The sequence below is a fragment of the Epinephelus fuscoguttatus genome, linkage group LG19, assembly GCF_011397635.1.
Source record: "Epinephelus fuscoguttatus linkage group LG19, E.fuscoguttatus.final_Chr_v1".
NCBI classification, from domain to species: Eukaryota; Metazoa; Chordata; class Actinopteri; order Perciformes; family Serranidae; genus Epinephelus; species Epinephelus fuscoguttatus.
The window spans coordinates 16,956,989-16,973,613 of NC_064770.1; the positions used below are offsets into that span (position 1 = coordinate 16,956,989).

The window sequence follows — 16,625 nt, forward strand, 5'->3', positions numbered from 1 at the left end:
TTCTCCTATGATGTTTGTCACATAGCAGACAGCTGGCTTTCCCAGCACCTGCAAATGTGTCTTCAGCTAATTTTCAGATAACTTATTATGTGCTCAGATTATTTCTGATCCCGATGTCCCAGAGGTCTCTTCTTCTCCAAATCAAATAGACCCAGTGATTAAAATCAGTAAAAGCATTGAATAAAGCAGTTTCGCATTACAAATTAGTGTTTCTCCTACACTGTTTGCCATGTTGGAACGGGCCACTAACCTACCAATCACCATCCAACAGAATATGCCTGTAAGTCTGACACTGACTCGATCCACAAAGAGCAGCCGAACCAAAACTCACCACAGTGAGCAACTGACCCTAAATCATCAGGGCTTTTGCAAAGGCAACAAAACATAAACGTGACAGTCAGTAATGGCGAGACTGTAAGAGGGCAGTTAAACATGTTATTAAATAAAAATAATCCCACAAGTTCATTGATGGAATTTATTGATCTCAGCAGTAATAGTACTTATTGCCTATATATTGTGGCCACTTTGTGTGTTTGTGATTACTTTTATCACATTTTTTTCTAAAAGCAATATCATCAATATCTACATATAGGAAATCTATAAATCATAAATGAATAACAATGTCTAAAAGTAAATCATCACTGAATCCCAATTTTTTTTCCCTTAACTAAAGCTCAATTAATAATTAAAGCTTTCAATTAATTTATCAAGCCATGTTCAACTTGATATTATTTTAGATGGGTAAGTGGTTAAAATAACTTCAACATTCAACAAAATGACCAGTGTGCTTTTAAGACCAGAACGTCAAAAACGTTCCTAGCAACAGTAACTGCTCAATTTCTTTTCAGTTTTCTCTGAAAAGGTCAAAATTAATGAAACTAGCGCAGGACAATTTTTTAATTCTATCAGATGCTGCACCATTCTACTGATCATTATTTATACACCATCACTTTCATAAAAGAATTTACATGGATACAAGGTTCTGATCACTCAGCCCATTGTTATGCACAAATATCAAACTCTGTGCTGCACATAATTGTGGCGTGGAAACAAGGACCTTTGATAAATGGATCTAATATTGAAACTATTGCATCATTAATGACCTTGAGAGCTAACTCGTGTGATTACCACTGCAGCTGTGAGAGGCTTATCATACAGGCCATAAACCCCTGGAGTAAAAGCACAAACCATTCACAAAGAGTTTGATTTCTAACTTGAAACCTCAGTTTACATCAAAAATTCCCTCCTAAGTACAAAACTGAAAAAGTGCAAAGATTCTTGAAAGAGATGTGAAGACAGTCCCAGCTCTGTAGTGATCATTTTATCACAGAACTATTATGTTCTATTGAAGCATGCCTCGATACATTTATTCATATAAGGCTGCATGTATATGTACACTAACACAAAGCACATATTTGTACACATGCATGTGGTTGCACATATGTAAGCTCAAGCCCTGGTGCATTTACAACTTGCTGTGACAAGGACCCTACATGAAACAGACCTAACGTAAGGACGAGCTTGCTGGTTTGGAAAGAGAAGTCTGGCATTTTCCCATCGTTATGTGCGCTGAGCACATAATGATGGTCACTTTCCCTTTTTATGCACCAGAGGTTGTGCCCCAGAATGTGTTGAGTTTGTACATCATGTTAATATTTTGTTTAGCAGATTCACTTTAACATCAGTACAACTCTAGCAACGCTATTCCCAGCGGGGTCAATTACTTTGGAAATGCCCCAAAAACATGCTGCTCCTCTGCCATGAAACATTGCATCATCATCAGCCAATCACAAGGCAGCATTCATGGGGCTTTGTGTGGCTCAGACCTAGGGAATAAGCAGGTGCGAACAATGACTCCACAAACATACTGAGCTCCACACATAATTGCATGCTGCTGTCAACACTTAAAAGCTTTTATCAGGTGTGGATTTAATAATAGACAAATATTCCTACCAAAAACTCCCATTGCTTGTGATCTGATCCGTACTTAAACAGACTGCAACAAAGGCAATGATGTATAGTGGTTCAAATCAGGTTGTGTCTTTGCATGTTAGACAAATATCATACAGGCACATGATGACATGACCTGGTACAGTCCACCTGTCTATGGTTTTCACTATTGTCCTTTGAAATGAAAAGATGGCAAACAGACCAGCAGGGCTCAGCTGGTTTGAAAACAAAATCTTTTATCCTATCAGAAAAGCATTTATCTGCTTTGTTTTCCTTAATGCCTATCCAGCTTATATCTGCTTGGTACTAACTAAGTACTATGATGTAAATGTCAGACTGATATATGACTGAACTCACTTAGAAAACCCTACAAAGGTTTATCCTCCTTCATCCATACTCCTACAGAGGCATGCATGGCATGTCTTTTCAGTATCGACACTGTAGTGTGTACATGAGCAACAGTCACATCGCAGGATATGCAATGTAAGGGGAAGGCAAATTTACTCGTCATACATCAACTTGTTTGCTGCTTGATACGAAAGGAGAACATCTGTACATCTCGTGTGAATTACACTGATAAATTAACCTACTTTTACAGGCTTTTTGCTTGTGGGACTTTTGTTGCACTTGCAGTGGTGTGGTGACTGTGACTGACCAATGTCTGTCTCTCCTCCACCAACACAGTCTCATTCCAACCTCATCACATACTGATGTTTTGGTCATGGACTTTCCAAATCCACATACAACATGCAAGGTACCCTGGGTGCGTTGGTTGTTGACGTTCTGGGAAACCGTGTCAAGTTCTGCCTCTTACATGCATTGTCTTCTTTCAAGATAGACTTCTGTTTTCACAGGAAATAAACGCAGTATGTTGGTGCAACAACACGATTGACGTTTTTTTCCTTCAACAACAAACACACATGGTTAGGTTAAAGCAACAAAAACACATGGTTATGTTTAGGCAACAAAAACATGTGGTTATGTTTAGGCAACAAAAGCACGTAGTTAGATTTAGCATAAAAGAACAGGGTTTGGCTTTAGAATCCTATGGTACGCAAACACCGCTCTCTCGGGTGAAAGTCGACGTTTGTTGGATCCATCCACCACCCCTCCTGCCCGCCCCACTAGACTTTCGCTGCCTTCACTTTTGTTCTTGTATCACCATGTTTCCCCCTGATGCCACGGGGCGCTATTAAACTGTAACGGCAACTGGCTGTGTATCATGCTGTCATTAAAGGACGCCTTTTTCGTTGGTTTCTGACAAGCAAGTCACTGCCCAAGCGCCAGATTTCAATGGCTTCGGACTGAGACTGGGCTCCCTCTACCTGCGCCACCATGCACCAGAGAAGACAGTAAAACACATGAGACTCTCACACTGAGCTGAAATTAGTGCTCATAACTCTGATAAATAACATAAATAACACTGCATTTTGCTGTTGTTTATGGCATGTGGTGTTTCACAGCAGGCAGTGTGCGGAGTGGTTTACCTTGTTGCATTGCTGTACATGAACCATTCACGAGTAAAGCTGTGTCACAGCTAGCATAAAACAAATGAACGGATTGGAGTCAATATAGCTCGACATAGCCTAAATAGTGCTTTGATGATACCAATCACTGAGATGGGATCCGGACATATCTAGTTAACTAGTTAGTTAGTTGTTAATCTACAAGAGAAGTCTGTCTGATAAAAAAAACCAAGGCACGCCCCGCTAGAAAACTTCCACAAACTGAAAATGAGCAAGGAACAGGAGGGAAGCAACATAAGAGAGCTCCATTATTTAAGGTAAGCAAAAATGCATTATCAGTTTGACCTGTTAGATCCTTCACTTTAGCCTGGATTGATAGAAGATTATTTTATGAATATAATGATGTTGTGGTGACTCAACCAGTGTATTAAACTACTTAATTTACCCCTCCTCCCCATCAGAAAAGTCATACATTTCCAGATAGAGCTATTCAAGTCATCTGGTGAAATCCCTGTATTTTTCATATTGCAAAATATAACGCAGAAATATCATTTTTTCCAGTATCCTGCTGCTCTACTCCAACAGTATAACCATCTGCAGTATTGAGTGTGTCATCATGCTGCCAACATGTCTGTACCAATGTCAAGACTAAATCATCTACATTTCTGTGATCAAATTCTAACACATCCAAGCCTACCTTGACAAAGACGTCATCACATTACCTCATACTCAGTTTACACCCAGTAAATCAAGCATTTACAGTACAAAAACATCCTATTCTTTCTCACATATCATCTACACCCACACCATGTGTATGCCTTTGCCAGTATTCTCATTTCCCATAGTATAACATCACTTCAACATGCAGTGTAACAGCATCTCAGTCACTGCAGGCCGCTCCCAGACACGGTTCTGCCTTCACCTCACTAGAGAGGATCAGCAGATAGACAGACATGTGTGTTGACATAAACCTCAGCTGAACATACTAGGTATAGCATGGAGGCATAAAGCTACCAGGATCTGCCGTCTCTGCACAATGGTGACATTACGATAAGCATTAGCTTTCCGGCAGGCTAATACTGGGCTTAATGCTTGACTCTGCTTAATCTATTCTTTACGGTTTAGCCTAGCAGTGTGAACTGGTACAACTCTAATGGGCTTATAAAGATGCTTCTTTTTGCTGTGGTAGGCAGTGGTTAAGCGGTGACTACAGTACCAAATGTAAATGGTATACCTCTTTTACTGGCCAACTTGGCAAAGCTAAGCCTGGTGTGACTGACTCACTGGTGGCCTGAATGCACAGCCAAAACATTAGCGCAGTTTGTGGCAGTGGTTGTTCGCTACATTAACTTAAATAGGTACCCTGAATAGAAACAGCACAAGCAGTACTGAATACTGCAGGTCCATACAGCGACAAATCTTTTGTTTCAGCATATGATGAAAAAAAAAACTGTTGTGCTTCTATAGAAAATAAACTCAGCTATTACATTGAGCCAACTCAATTCTCTGTTTTTTTTTTTTAAAAAAAAGACACCCATGGCTCAGTATTCGGCCTAATCCATGTCAATCCCTCTAAAATAGACACTGACTACAGACGGACCTCCAAGGACAAGCTTTACAGTGATAAAGAGAAAAATCCAATAGACACACAGACCTCTGGCTAGTGCAAAAGGTCTCATGACACTGCAGCTTGAGTCTGCCTTCACCTGAGCCTCAAAACGATTTCCTCTGCGTTTAAAGACCGATAAGACCACCTGACAAGAGAATTCAAATATCAACTTGGAGAAATGAGAAATGAAACCTTCCAAAGGTCATCCGGCACAAAAAGCAAAACACAGCACCCAAAAACTGACCAGACAAGTTGAGGGCATCAGTATTCTACACCAATTGCATCGGAGAAGAAGCTCACAAACAAACAGGTTTAAAGAGCTGTTTACTATTCCACTGCTGAGCCCTTGCAATCATCCAAGTAATCGCCTCATTTAGACACTCAACACTGTTAAAAAGAATTATGCTGCTCCCAGACTTCAGTATTTCAACTTACCTGTCCATCTACGTGCCAACCATTTTTTTGTCTTTTGTTCTTTCAGACTTCCTTTCATTCTTTCCCCGTCCTTCATATCCTCTATTTCTTGTCTCAGTTTTCTTCTCCCCACTAGCTACTAGACTGTCCCTGGGTGAGAGGCAAGCAAGGGATAAGGAGGAGGGGAGGAAGAAAGGAGGGAAAAATAGGTGAGGGAGAATGAAGAGTTGGAAAGGGAAATGAATGGCGATGAATGAGTCCCCCAAGCTGTGTGGCGCTGCCCTTTTCTCTGAAAAGTGTGCATTCACCAGCTTTCTCCTCCTCTCTTCATTTTTCTGCATCTTAAGAGTGGATACTTTTCCTCTGTTGCCTATCAGAGAAGCCTTTCAACATCAGGAGTGTTTCAACATGCATCCAGCACATTTCCCCAAATTCTTTACTTTACCCCCACGGCTCCTTTAAACTCTCTCCTTAATGTCCATCTCTACATTTACCCTTCCTCTTCCTGAAACATAGATGTCACACGTGGACACAAATCCAATACACAGAATACTGCATGCAGAAATCTAGTAGATGCACATACACATCTAGATGCAAATATGCCTGCCTCTCACCAGGAATCACAGACCTTCAATTCATTATCACGTACAGCATTTTGAGGCTGCAAAGCTAGCAACTGGTACTTTACCAAAGGGGTTGTAAAAGAGAGTAAAATAGAGAGATTAAAAGACAGAGACAGACAAAAGGAAAGAGAGGAAGAGAGAGAGGCCCAAAGGGAATAGAAAGAGCATCAAATGAAGGAGTTGACCCACCCGATCATCCATTTACAATACCATCCCCCATTCACTCAAGGCAAAGCTGTCTGGCTTGTCCCCTCATTAAGCAATCATTACATCCACCAATTGTTTTATTTGTTCTACTCATCTTTGTTTCTTCTCTATCTTGTTGTCTTTCACACACACACACACACACACACACACACACACACACACACACACACCTTGGAGTGCTCTACTTCTAAGAGGTCGTCCATGTGGCGGACAGTGGCAGTTGCAACCACTACTCCAATACACACAAATACACACACACACACACACACACACACACACACACACAGGCAAGCACAATCACACTTTACGCTCAACTACACACATGACAAAATTCTTTCTCACTAGTCACCTCCCACACCCACACACACACACACACCACCTGCTTCACTGATGGTACTTCTGCTCTAAACCAGCCCCCTCCCATTTCTTGCTGCTCCCACAAATGGTGCCTCTACCCAGTGTTTCCAGCACCTCATCCTCGTATGCAAAACCCCTGCAAGCATCTCCCCATGCATCCCACTCCTAACCCACTACCCATTAAGCGATGCTACCTTACAGCATCGCTTTCCTCAAGCGATGCCGCGCTCCACGAGCCCTCAGCCCAACCCCCCATCCCCTGCTTTCACAGAGTGTAACAGGAGGACAGCCAGCTGGTTGGGTAGCACACCACGCAGAATCAAAAAGATACCTGCTACACAAGTATGCAAGGAGATAGGGTTGACATGCCTTGGGATGGTGCATTGCCCATGCTGCGACACGGACCGCTGCAGCTGAAAGTGATCGCGTTTCCTGTTCCCCCTCCTCTTTTTTCCTCTCTCCTCCTCCCTCCTCCTGTCCCTCGCTTTCTGTTCTTCACAAAGCGCTGGGTCTCTTCTTCCTTGTGCCGGTCCCTGTGCTCCTATTCGCTCCTCTCCTTCTACCGTCCTCCTTCCCTTTGTCTCGCTCTCGCTCTGGCTTTCTCTTCCCTCCGCTGGAACCTCCTTCGCGAGATGGCTGTGATCCAGCAGCGGTGCTTCTGACAGCACTGCGCGTGTGTGACTGCAAGCACGTGCGTGTGTGTATGTGTGTGAGGGAGAGGTTGAGTGGGAGAGGCTGAGAGAGAGTGTGTGCGTATGTGTGTGTGTGTGTGTGTGTGTGTGTGAGAGAGAGTGTGAGAGAGAGAGGGGCGTACTCTTCAGCAGTATGAGCCTTGGGAGACTGTGCATGCCGGTGCAAGGATGCTCAGCACACAGCTAAGAATGAAGCGCAAATTTTTGCCCATGATAAATTCACACTCCCTCACCCACTCTCTCTCACTTGCTTACTCCATGCCTTATTTCCTCCCCATTACACATTATATTCTCTCTCTCTTAAAGACACAGGCGGCACGCTGCATTGCTACACGCCTTGGGCACATCTCATGATATGGTAATAAAGGGGAGTCCAGGGACATGGTCCTGTGTGGGGCTCAGCAGCTGAGCTAGCAGGGGGGTGGGTGGAGAAATGCTTGAAGCATCTACTGTACCAGGAATGGGGGAGGATGGGAGAGGGTGGTGCTGGTGATGCGAGGAAAAAAGAGAGAGAGAGAGAGAGAGAGAGAGAGAGAGAGAGAGAGAGAGTGGAAGAAAGAGACAAGAGTGAACAGTTGAAATATCCCCTAGTGACAACAACAGCTAATGATGAAGCTGCGTTGGGCTCCAGGCGAGGTTGTAATGGATTGGCATGGCAACCGCAGCGCAGTGGCAGGTGAGAATGACGAGAAGGACGCCACGGGAGGGCAACCTCGGCATCAATGTGGCCTGTGGCTCTGCCCTGCTGGATGTTTGTTTGCAAGAATAAATTATTATCAATCCTGGCGACTATCACCTCCACTCACCAACAATCACACTCCAGAAGAAGGGCAGAGCCCAGTGTTATGTCAGCTATTCAAGAATGCCCTTGAATCACAATGGGGGAAAATCCATACTGAAATCAATCATGTACAATACTGTATCTAGTAGAGGACAAAAAAAGGACAAAAAATGAGCTACAAGTGGCTAAGGGAAGCAAACGCGCAGAGTGAAATAAGGACAAATGGTAGGGATCATGGAAACTGTTGGGTGTTGTGGATGAGAGAGATTCAGAGTACTGCTGTCAAACAGAGAGAGGCTATTCTTTGCTGTAGTGGCTAATGGGTGCTGATGAATTAAGAAAGTAAGAGGTGGGGGAGAGACGGGAAGAGAGAGTAAAATGCCAGGAGATGGAGAGATAAAAGAGGATGAAGGACCTCTTCATGATGAGAGTGATGAATAATGTATGGTCAGGCTGCACATGACTTACACAGCACACTGGCCTGTCCGTCATGTCCAGCTGGCTCTCAGGCTCAGGGAGAGGATACATTAGCTTGTCAGTTGGCGCCTTGTCCACTTGAGCTAAAAGCGAGCTGACAAAACCCTGCAACAGCACAAATTTACACGTTATTCTTTTGAGTAAAAGTTAAAGTAAGGAAAGTTTAAAGACTCTTTTCTATGTGTCAGTGTCAAAAGCACAAATAAAACATTCTATCATGAAATGCATCCTAGGTAATCACAATGTCATCATGTTTGCTAAAAACACATAAAATCCAGGTGTAACTGCAAACACAAACATGAATTTATACACCCAAAAAACAATGGATGACGAATCTTAAATAAAACAAATGCCTAGGGAAATAAAACGGTAATTCTTATTTACTGTTTTTAAGCACACAAACGTAACGTACATAAATCAATGTGTGTTCAGAGACATAATATTAGATGTAAATGTGATCCAGCAAAATTATAAGGGGACAAAAAGTAAATGGGTGTTGTTAATTTGCAGACATGTTGGACATGTTAATGTGCCATGTGCTAAACTACACTGTGTAAGACCGAAATCAAAGCCATGCTGTTCTGGGTGCTGGAAATGAGTTGCCCAGCAGGGGTTTGTTGCTATTTATAGCAAATGATCTCATATTGAGATTGAAACATTTCTGAAATCAAATTTGTTTTTTAAGTGGCAACAAGTAAGATTTTACTTCCCCTAAAGCACAAATGGCTTACTGGCCGATTGGCTGAGGTTTGCTGTTAAGTATCTTAATTACATCACAATTGTCATTCCCTCACACAACTGGTGCAGAATTAGAGGTTTGTGCTGGAGACATGCTACTACTTAAAAGCAGTAAGGCAAGGCAAGGCAAGGCAATTTTATTTATATAGCACCATTCATACACAAGGCAATTCAATGTGCTTTACAAGGGAAATATGTTAGGATAAAACATTAAAGGAACAATAGATCATTAAAAACAAAAGCTAAAAGCAAGAAAAACAGTGCAGAAAATGCATTTAAAAAGCAACATAAAGCAAAAGCAACAGCAGACAAATATAAAAACAATAGCTACAGATTATCCTAACAGTAAGTTACATATCTAGTTCACTGGTAAGCTGCAGTAAATAGTAATGTTTTAAGCCCTGATTTAAATGAGTTGACAGTTTCAGCTGACCTCAGATATTCTGGAAGTTTGTTCCACAGGCGGGGAGCACAGAAACTAAAGGCTGCTTCACCTTGTTTGGTTTTGATCCTGGGAACACTGAGTAAACCTGTTCCAGATGATCTGAGGGGTCTGGATGCTTCATAACGTACAAGTATATCAGAGATGTATTTAGGCCCGAGACCATTTAGTGCTTTATAGACAAGTAACAAGATTTTAAAGTCTATCCTTTGACACACAGGAAGCCAGTGCAGTGACTTAAGCACTGGTGTAATGTGTTCCACTCTCTTGGTGTTGGTGAGGAACACCACAGTAACACAGTAACTTAACAGGTATTTGAATATCTTTTTTACACCGAAATATCTGTTCAGTAACCCAATATCTCACAACCAAAACTAGAATTCACTATTTGTGTTATCTCACACCATCTCTCCAGCGCACTTGCAGGAAAATGGGAATCAGGCTCAGTCACAGCTGAAGGAGCCTTTGGCTTAGCGCAGCCTTGTAGGGATGTTAATAAGTAACTGTTTAACTGTAAATCAAGCATAACAATTTAGACAGATTAATACTATCAGTTAAACAGTTCTAAATTTACATCAAATACAATATACTGGCGCTACAGGAGGAGATGAGACAGTGGAGCCTGCTGCTGCCCAGACTGGAGTCATACGATGACGGCATCGCCCTGGCGTCATGGGAGACAACAGCACACTTTAAACAAGCTAATGACCCAGGGGCAGGTGGACAATTTTATGAGAGACTCACACTGCCCCATCACTGAATACTAATCACCTTATCTAATGGAGAGGATATTTTCTGTTACTGCCATTACATTAAAGATTCAGTTCAGCTTCTTACCAGTTAGCGCTAGCCAACACATCAGCCACGGCTAACAACCAGCACAGAACAGTCAAAGGATGGCAACAAATTTACACTGACACCAAAAGCTCAACTCTGTCATCGGATGATCCTGGTCACTTGAGTGGTCCCAATCAGGTTTTTCTGATCCTGATACTGATATGCATTGCTGACTAATATCTGCACATTGAAATAACAGGTGTAGCCTACTGACTTTGGCACACTTTAGTTTTCACAAGCTTCCCTTACAAATGATCTTTGGCAGAGAACAGACACCAGCTTGCAGGGAGCACTTTAACTGAACAAAATTCCAGTTTAATTTTGGCCTGTCACCAAGGAACCCCGGAAATAGTCACACAGTAGGCTATTGTAAAAGAGAACAGTGCTGCAACACTTGCAGGCTTGAGTGGACAACATACAGCAGGGTTAAGGAAAGGAAGGACCTGGTTTTGATAGTCTTTACCTTAGCCGATACTGATCCTTTAAACCATGCCCAGAATGACCCAGATAGTAATGCTTGGGATCATAAGATTAATGAAAAAACACACAATTTAAATCTAATTTATCTATAATGGTCTGTTATTCATAACACAAGCAGGCTGCTGACAATGAACACTGTTATCTATTTTATCTCTGGCTTCCATAATATACATCCTGTTGTGACTTTTTATTGGTCCATTTCATGTAATATACAGGATGTTGACATGGAATACCTCACACCAAGCATGTGCACTTGGCAGGCAATATATGTGCCAATTTTAAATTTTATAACTCCCAATAAATCACTGCCGTGTGACTATATTTCATGTTGTATACCTGCATACAACTAGTGATCAAACACATAAAACTGCCACAGTAGGTTTAACAGATAATCAGCCAAAGAATGTTGTATTTGTCATATTGAGATAATTGCTATGATCCGCATCATTTGCGAAACAGCAAATTACTGTCTGATCCATTGTTTAAGAAAACAATATTGGAGACTGTGTAGTGCTGATGGCCTGTTTTGCCTCAAGGCTTCTATATTTTACTGAGCACAAAGCTGCTCATTGCAGAGGTGCATCTTGCTGAGTAAGAAGCTTTGCAGAGTTGATGAGCACGCTCTGCCACTGTTTTCTAATAAAATGACATCTGCTGTTTTATTGTTAGCTCTGGAACTGACCATACTGCAGTGTGAATTATCAGACTGCTGAATCTTAAAAGGATTTGGCCTTTTTTAGACATCATTTTACAAGTTTTGAATTCATGGTTTTGACAGACTTTTTGGATTGTCCCTAAGGAGTTAAAGGAACCCAGTTTGTTCTGCTTGTCCTCCTTCTTTCTCTCCATCTCAGCTGTGCGAGCTCACCGACCCAGAAACACTTCGGCACATTCTGTGGCACAATAGATCTGCCCTCGCTTCAGTGGAAACTGGCCATCTGAGGTTATTAGACGGGAGCAGGGGATGAATGTCAATGACAGTGTGATTTGGATGCAGTAAGACAAGACAACCCGGCAGAGGTGAGCAAAGGTAACTATAGCACAACACATAAATCATCTTTCAACCTTCCCTTCACAACATGCAGAAACACTCCATATGCACATGCACTAATGCATAGCTGCATATGTCTCACTATAACCTTCAGTGCTACCCAATGACAATGTACATTCAGAGCTAGTAGTGCAGCAAGTAGGGTTCTTTCAGTACAAAGAGAACAGGTAAGGCAATATATAGGTCTAAATGTCCGAAAAGATGGATATCACTCCTCCTCATGTCCGCTAAACCTCCAATACACAGTGAACCAAGACTGTTTCAATTATACGACAACCATTTTTCATCGAATAATTTTAAACTTTGCAGAAATCCAGCAGAGTTACTGCTGCTAAAGCACTTATGCCCTTTTTGTCCAGTCAAGGCAATGGAGAAAAATGTTTATTGGAGCCAATGAGCCATATTCAGTCAGCCAACTCACAAAGAGTGATAATAAACGTCTGCTATAAAACTGCATTAGATACAGAGCCCGACACCAGCAGCTATTATGTTGAATCTACTGTGATTGGGCAGCGCGCCGACTCCTGTGTGGCCATTTCTCTGCTAGGCACCTCTTAACCAAGAGGGTGGGGATGGGTTCATTGCGAGCACCTTATACCCTGTGAGGAGTGGGCATCAACTGCCCATTGAGACTGATGTGAAGTCAGCAAACCACATGAGGCACAGCAGCAGGCTAAGACGCATCCGCTATGCAGGATCAGAATCAGCTTTATTGGCTAAATATGTTTACACATGCAAGGAATTTGACTGGTTTTGAATTTGAATGGTTTATGTACAGTATACATTCATGCAAATCTATGTACAGTACAGCCTGCTTACATTTGTCAAGGGTAGATAATATGTACACAATATGGCCTAATCTGTATGTTAAATCAGAATATACAGTATATGGTTTGCAGTACATCTGATGTTTTATTACACAGGGATTACATAAATTATTTCACTGTTCATGACTGTGACAGCAATTGGGTAGAAACTGTGTTTGTGTCTGGTTGCTTCGGCATAATACAGTGCTCTGTAGTGCCTAACAGAGGGGAGAAATTTAAACAGGTTGTGTCCAAGGTGAGAGAGGTGTCTGTCTGTGTATGTATTGACCACCTCTTAAGAATGTATTGACAAGCAGCAGATGACCACCAGAATACACATTTGGGCTTGAAGCTAGCAAAGCACAGAGCTGACTGTAGCAGCAGTGTAAACAGGAAAAGGAGAAAACATTTAAGTACAGAAACCATAGAATCAACTGTGTTTATAAGACAGCAAACATGTTTACATCCCTAAAGTCAATAAGAACTACTTACAGAACATTGTTTGCCAATGGGCAAGCCCAAATAAAAAGGCAACAGTGGTGAAATATAACTGGGTAAATCTACTCATGCAATTGAATATTAGTTGAATCAGAGATGACTTGCATGCACATAAATAGTAGTAGTCTAGGAGATTTTAGTTGACAGAGTACAAGAAAACATCAAAGTGATTTTATTTTTATTCATTTAATTTGATATTTCCATCTGTTATGGCTTTTTCCAACCATTTAAAAAAACATATATAATAAATTATTACCCTAATGGATTGTATCCAAACAAAATACAAGTAGGCTATGTGCTACTGGATTTGTACTATGTCAGAATTTCAAAATGAGAAACTTACTTTCGATTATCTGTTAACTTGTGCCCAAACATTTCAGAGGAAAATGTATTTACATCTATACTGACTGGTTGTTGCTGCTGGCTGTAATTCAACAGAAAATGTAGGACTAGTTCAAATCAATCCCTTGTTAAAGTCACTGAAATAGGGTTTGAAATTACCACCAGCCACCAGCCAAATGCTGGTAATATATGCAAGTGACTGCTAGAATTGCTGCACTCACCAGCCAAATTAAAAAAAAAAAAAAAAAAAAAAAGTGGCAGGTGGTCAAAAGTTAATTACCAACCCTGCACTGAAATTAGCTTCTCCTGGACCCGCAACAACATCAAAATGCTGCCTTCAAGTTTACACGTCAGTTAAAAATAAATAATATTATATATCTCTTTCAAGGACTAGTAAAGGCAGGCACTCGTATTTTGATACTGTGAGTGCATTTTGCTAATGAGTTACTTTAGCTTAAGTAAGACTTTGAATGCAGAGCTTTTACTTGTCAGCTAAGTTGGCTAATGGCGCAGCCTATGCTGTGGTTAGTCTTACTGCATGTGCCACCAAAACAAGTACACAAATACTTACCGTCGGACATGAACACTGTGCCATTTGGGTTGAAGTGGGTTTGATGCTGATAGTAAACATGAGCAGTAACCAAGGAACCGATTTGAGGAGCGAAGCAGTTTGTCAAAACATTAATTTTAACCACAAATGTGATCTGCCTGAAACAAGTGTTGGCAGGTGCGCTAATTAAAGTGGGCGGAGCAGCGGAACTACACCGCCTCATGTTAAAGGGTGCGTTGGATATATGCTATAGTGAATACCGGATGTCAGGTGAGAAGTGACTATTTCATGCCTCCATGAATAAATAAGGTTAATTCAACGTGTACACCCCACATATCATCAGTGAAAGAAATTGTTTTCTTCTACTTCATATTGTAGTGTATGTTGTAATATTACTATTGATGTAGGCCAACGTGTTTTTGCGTGTTTTGTTATGATGGTATGGTTGCTTTCGAAATGTAATGGGTTACAGATTACTAGTTACCCTGTTAAATATGTAATAAATACTGAACTATTTTAAGAACTTCATCAAAGTAATGTAACACATTACTTTTGATAAATTTTTGATTACTTTTCAAACATATTTTGAACTGAGCTAAAAAATGTCCGGAAATAGGATAGAAAGGATAGTTAACCCTAACCCTACCCCATCAGAATCCATGTCCAGGCCCCTAAATCCTAACTTTAACCACACAACAACTCCCAAAAGTCAACAATTGTTAATGGAGTATGGCATTGGGTCACAGAATTTGGCCAGAGAAGAAATACATGCTATTAGTTACTCCCCAACACTGGTGTTTTGTTAACATGGTTAACATGATAAATGGACTGCATTTACATAGCCCTTTCCTATCTGAGTAGGAGTAAGCATTTTACCTCTCATTCACCCATGCACACACACTCACACTCACACTCACAGAATATTTTGCTTAAGTAAAAGGAGCAATACCACAGTGTGGTCCACTGTAGAAATACTCCGCATCAACCATTTATTTATTTATCACATAGAATTAAACAAGGTATAATGTGATTCCCTCTGCTCCTTTAACCTGTGCACTGTAATTTAGTCCTTTGTTGTGTCTTCTTACATTGTTGGCTGCTGCTTTATAATTGTCCAAGTTTCCTGATGCTTCTGGTAATCCATGGTTTCTGGTTGTGGAATGATTTAACTGTCCACTCCTGAACACAAGTAAAAATGGGCTACAGAAGCCTCAAAATATAGGCTACTCAAGGTACCAAAAGTAAAAGTACTCTGTTTTCAAAATGGCCCATTGCAGATTATTACATTTTTGAGTTATTTATAATTATAGATGCATTAATGTGTAAGCATCGCTTTAATGTTGCAGCTTGTAAAAGTACTGCTGGGTATCTTAAAGGGTCAGTATATTTGAATCTGGACCCTGTTCCCATGTGTTTGTATCTAAATGACTAATGGGAACAACAATTTTAGAAACTGGTCCAGTATTGAGTGAGAGGGCTGCAGCTGACAGCAGCAAAACAGGCTGTAATGTAACATTAATGGTCAAGTGTGCACAATCAATGTACTTCCATTAGAAGCGCTTGTTGTTGTATTTGGTTAAACAACAAGGATGTTACTCTTTAACAAAAAGGTCGGTCTCTGTAGGGATCCTTTCCATGATGCTGTCAAACACTTGTAACAACAATCTGAGTCTGTCAGTGGACGTAAACTGACGATTGCCCCAATTGGTTACATTGCAGCTGGTATTTCACCAGTGTGGTGCCTCGCTCAATACTGGAGCAGTTTCAGAAATTGTTGTCCCCATTAGTCACGTTGACACAAAAATATGGGAAATTGTGGTCCAGTTTTAAAATTCATCAGAGTTACCCTTTAATTTATATCATTACATGAGAATGTGTTAATAATGTGAATCTGATCACAGCTGTAAAATAAATGTGTTGGAGTAAAGTGTGCAATATTTACCTCCACAATGTAGTGGGGTAAAAGTAAATGGAGCCTAAAATGGTATTACACAAGTAAAGTATAAGTACCTAAAACTGCTCTTAAGTACAGTATTTGATTAAATGTACTTACTTACTTGGTCTGCTCTCGCTGACAAGGACACATCGATGTAAACAAGGGGAGCTGGAGATCGAACCACCAGCTCTACACAGTGGCTGACCTACTGCGCTCTCCTTGTCAAATCAATATGATTGTTCATATAATCAACTTAAACAAGAGGATGGAGGAGATCAAATGTAATTTATATGTTACACATGGTAATAGAGTCACAATGGTGACTGCATTTAATGGCAAAGCTTTATTTATATTACATGATCTAGCATT

At 41.0% G+C, this 16,625-nt stretch overlaps 1 protein-coding gene across 3 annotated transcripts in view; it reads right to left on the bottom strand.

Annotated features, from left to right (window-relative positions):
* Window positions 1-7,554, bottom strand: part of LOC125879231 (SRC kinase signaling inhibitor 1-like) — a 136,852-nt gene extending 129,298 nt beyond the window's left edge. For all 3 annotated transcript variants that reach the window (XM_049560968.1, XM_049560967.1, XM_049560966.1), the window contains exon 1: window positions 6,996-7,554. In XM_049560968.1, the coding sequence (XP_049416925.1) occupies window positions 6,996-7,017 (22 nt within the window). In that variant the 5' untranslated portion in view covers window positions 7,018-7,554. The remainder of the gene's footprint in view (window positions 1-6,995) is intronic.
* Between the last annotated feature and the right edge of the window lie 9,071 nt (window positions 7,555-16,625).